Source organism: Nicotiana tomentosiformis, chromosome 8, assembly GCF_000390325.3.
Source record: "Nicotiana tomentosiformis chromosome 8, ASM39032v3, whole genome shotgun sequence".
Taxonomy (NCBI): domain Eukaryota; kingdom Viridiplantae; phylum Streptophyta; class Magnoliopsida; order Solanales; family Solanaceae; genus Nicotiana; species Nicotiana tomentosiformis.
In genome coordinates, this window is record NC_090819.1 from 46,851,082 (window position 1) to 46,855,537 (window position 4,456).

General features: G+C 43.5%; 1 protein-coding gene across 1 annotated transcript; it reads left to right on the forward strand.

Annotated features, from left to right (window-relative positions):
* Nucleotides 1-1,451: 1,451 nt before the first annotated feature.
* On the forward strand, nucleotides 1,452-2,153 carry LOC138897417 (uncharacterized). Its single transcript, XM_070183385.1, has one exon. The coding sequence runs from the start codon at nucleotides 1,452-1,454 to the stop codon at nucleotides 2,151-2,153; it is 702 nt and encodes a 233-aa protein (XP_070039486.1).
* The last annotated feature ends 2,303 nt before the right edge of the window (nucleotides 2,154-4,456 follow it).

Below are 4,456 nucleotides of genomic sequence, written 5' to 3' on the forward strand. Positions count from 1 at the left end.
AATATAACCAAGATGGATCTAGTAGAGTCTTGTTCATGGGTATGTTGTGCACCATACTTATAACCAGGAGGCTACAGGATATTTAGGATGAACACCCTTCCTTCTTATCTAGATCGTGCAATAAAGCTGAGTCGTAAGTATTCAATTATGATCCCTATCTTGTTTTTGTTTATAGTAACGCCTAACGCGAGACGTCAAGCACTTGCTAAAGGATTAAATGAAGAAGCGGGAGAAGGTACCAGTCAGGTGTCGCCTTCCCTGATGGGTCAGCATGGACCCCGTGATAAGGTTGGGAAACAGGTTTGGGGGACAGCACCACCACCTCCGGAACAACATAGAGCAGCTAATGTACCTCATGTTCCTCCCACGGTTGAGATTGGACAGGATCTAGACATAAGAAGGGTAGTGTAGTTGTTAACTCAGTAGTGGCCTCTGATGCGCAACGATAGGCTCCTGCCACTTCAGATAAAGTAGTCAGTACAAGAGTTTGATATTTCATAAATTTGGACCCCCGGTATTCAAGGGAACAGACCCAAACGAAGATCCTCAAAATGTTTTGGATCAAGTGCAGCGGACCTTACGAGTAAGGCATACCACTGATACTGAGACTGTAGAGCTTGCCTCTTATAGGTTAAGGGAAATAGAAGTTGTTTGGTATGAGACTTGGGAGCAGTCTAGGGGACCTGTTGCCCCAGCAACGAGATGGAGGGTATTTTCTGAGGCATTCTTGCAGCTTTGTATGCCCGTTGAACTCCGCCGAGCTAGACAAGATAGGTTTTTGGAGCTGGGGCAAGGTAACATGAGTGTTCGGGGGTACATTATGCACTTCAACTCCTTGGCTAGGTATGCTCTATTGGTGGTGGCCGATATGAGTGACCGAGTACATCAATTTGTTGTCGATCTGGGGCTGCATCAGATAAATGAATGTACTACAACTTCCCTGAATCTGATTATGAATATTTCCTGCGTTCATGCTTATGCACAGAACTTAGAGTATCGCAAGAGGCTACAACAAGCTACTCGAGATCATAACCAGGTTCAATCCAAGAGGGCCCGGTCATCGGGAGATACAGGAGAGCATCGAGGTGGGTTTAGATCACTATTTTCTCGGCAGTCACCAAGCTTGGTAGCCTGTATGCCATTACTGTCCCATGGCCAGTATCGAGAACGGGCCCCTTATCCAGTCAGGGTCATAACTCCCAATGGTAGAGTTCGTAGAATAGTGTGGATACTAGTAGGATAAGGCCCCGATGCCACGTTGTGGCCGATGTGGTAGGAATCATTTTGCGTATTGCCGTTAGGGATTAGATCGGTGTTACTCTTGTGGAAATCCCAGACACATCATGTGCTTTTTCCCACCGAGAGGTATGGGTGGCGTGATGCCGCCAGCGGGATCAGCAGTAACTTCTTCATTAATAGCCCATCCTCATGAGGAAGGTATGTAGCCTCCCATGGAAAGAGGAAGTGGTAGAGGTGGAATATCCAGGCCTGGTGGGAAACAGCAAAATCGCATCTATGCATTTTTCGGTCATCAAAATTTGGAGTCTTCACTAGACATGGTCACAAGTATACTATCAGTGTCTTCCATTAATGTGCATGCTTTGGTAGATTCGGGTTTTAACCTGTTGTATATTACTCCATTAGTTACTGGTAAATGTGGTAAAGTACCTGAATTGTTATGTCAATCCTTCAAAGTATCCATGGCCACGGGCAAGTACCTGGTAATTAGGCGGGTGTATGAAGGTTGCGATGTGATGATTCATGACTGCTATACTTTGGCTGATTTGAATGAGTTAGAAATTATGGAATTTGATATTATTATGAGCATGACTTGGCTAGACTCTTGCTATGCTACGGTGGATTGCTGGAAGAAGGTTGTTTGTTTCAACTTTCCAGGAGAGCCCACTCTTGAATGGTGGGGCGGTATTGCGGAGCCAAAGAGGAAGTTTATTTCTTACCTTAAGGCTCGAAAGATTATCATGAAAGGATGTTTCTACCATTTGGTACAGGTGCAAGATGTAGAGGTGAAGCCTTCCACCTCTCAGTGGGTACCGACCGTCAGTGAATTTCTCCATGTGTTCCCAGATGAGCTCCTAAGCATTCCACCCGAGAGGGAGATTGAGTTTGCCATCAATGTGCCCCCCGACACGTAGCCAATATCTATTCCCTCGTATAGGATGGCTCCTGCCGAGCTGAAGGAATTGAAGGATCAGTTGAAGGACCTTCTTTATAAAGTCTTCATTCGACCCAACACTTCCCCATGGGGAGCCCCAGTATTATTCGTTCGAAAGAAGGATGGTTCATTAAGAATGTATATTGATTACCGACAACAGAATGAGGTAACCATCAAGAACAAGTATTCGCTTCCAAGGATCGATGATTTGTACGATCAATTGCGAGATTCTAAGTAATTCTCGAAGGATGATCTCATATCTGGTTATCATCAGCTAAGGATCAAGGAAGAAGATGTTCCGAAGACATCCTTTTGGACCAGATATGGCCATTAGGAATCTTTTGTCGTGTCTTCTTATGTAACCAAATGCACTAGCGGCCTTTATGGATCTGACGAATCGAGTATTCAGGCAATTCTTCAATCTCTTTATGATCATGTTCATTGATAATATTTTGGTGTAATCAAGATTGAAAGCAAAATAGGTAGAGCATTTGCGAAAGGTTCTATGCACGCTTCGGGATCACAGGCTGTATGCCAAATTTTCCAAATGTGAGTTCTGGCTGAACTCGGTGGCCTTTCTTGGCCATATAATGTCAGGAGAAGGTATCGAAGTTGATGGTCAAAAAGTTAAAGCAGATAAAAATTGGCCAAGGCCCACAACTCCCACCGAGTTACGAAGCTTCTTGGTCCTTGTCGGATACTATAGAAGATTTGTGAAAAATATTTCATCTATAACTGCTCCATTAACGAAGTTGATACATAAGGAATTAAAATTCCAGTGGATCGATGGTTGTGAAAAGAGCTTCCAGGAGTTAAAGGACAAGTTAACATCAGCACCTATGTTAACTCTTCTTGAGGGACCCGGGGGGTACGTCATATGTTGTGATGCCTCTATGGTGGGATTGGGCAGTGTTTTAATGCAACATGAGAAAGGTATTGCATATGCTTCAAGGCAACTGAGGAAACATGAGAAAAATTATTCAACCCATGATCTGGAGCTAACAACTGTTATTTTCGCTTGAAAGATATGGCATCACTATCTGTATGGACTTCATGTTGACATATTCACTGATCACAAGAGCTTGCAGTACATATTCAAGCAAAAAGAGTTGAATTTGAGGCAATTGATGTAGCTCTAATTGTTAAAGGACTATGATGTGAATATTTTATACCACCTAGGGAAGGCAAATATTGTGGCTGATGCGTTAAGTAGGAAATCTATGGGCAGCATGTGGCATGTGGAGGAACAGAAGATGGAGATGACTAAAGACTTGTACCAGTTGACAAACCTATGTGTGTGATTACATGATACCGGTGACGGAGGAGCCACGGTTTGGAACACTGTCGTGTCCTCGCTAGTAACTCATGTAAAGGCACTGCAATTTGACGATCCAGTCTTGGTGAAGATAAGAGAAAGAATCCCCTTTCAAAAGAAGAAGGTGTTCGAGTTATCTGAGGACGGGGTCCTTAGATATAAAGACCAACTATGTGTGCCCGATGTTGGAGGACTCCGAGAGTAGATCATGACAGAGATTCATTGGTCCCCAGTATTCTATTCATCCAGGGTCAATCAAGATGTACCACGATCTTCGACATCTATACTGGTGGACCTACATAAAGAGGGACTTTGCTGGATACATCGCCCAGTGTCCAAATTTCCAACAAGTTAAGGTTGAACATCAGAATATGGGAGGGTTGTTGCAACACATGGAAATTCCAACCTGGAAATGGGAAGTTATCAACATGGATTTCGTTACCGGACTACCACAATTGGGCCAAAGATCTTATTCTATATAGGTCATCGTGGATCGACTCACCAAGTCGGCTCATTTCCTACACGTGATGACTACTTTCTCGGCTGAAGACTATGCTAAGATGTATATTAAGGAAATAGTTAGACTTCATGGGGTTCCGGTTTCCATCATATCAGACATAGGTGCTCAGTTTACAGCTAACTTCTGGAGATCATTTCAAAAAGGGTTGGGCATAAGGATTAATCTTAGTACATCTTTCCATTCACAAACCGATGTTCAGGCTTCGAGTACCATTCAAATGCTTGAAGACATGTTACATGCATGTGTTCTGGGCTTCAAAGGAAATTGGGAGGATAACCTACCGCTTATAACAACAGCTATCATCAAATGGTACCATATGAGGCCCTATATGGACAAAAATGCAGATCTCCTATCAACTGGTTCAAAGTGGGTGAAACAATGTTATTGGGGGCCAGAATTGGTGCAACATGTTGTGGAAACGGTTAAGCTAATACGAAGCTGATGGAAA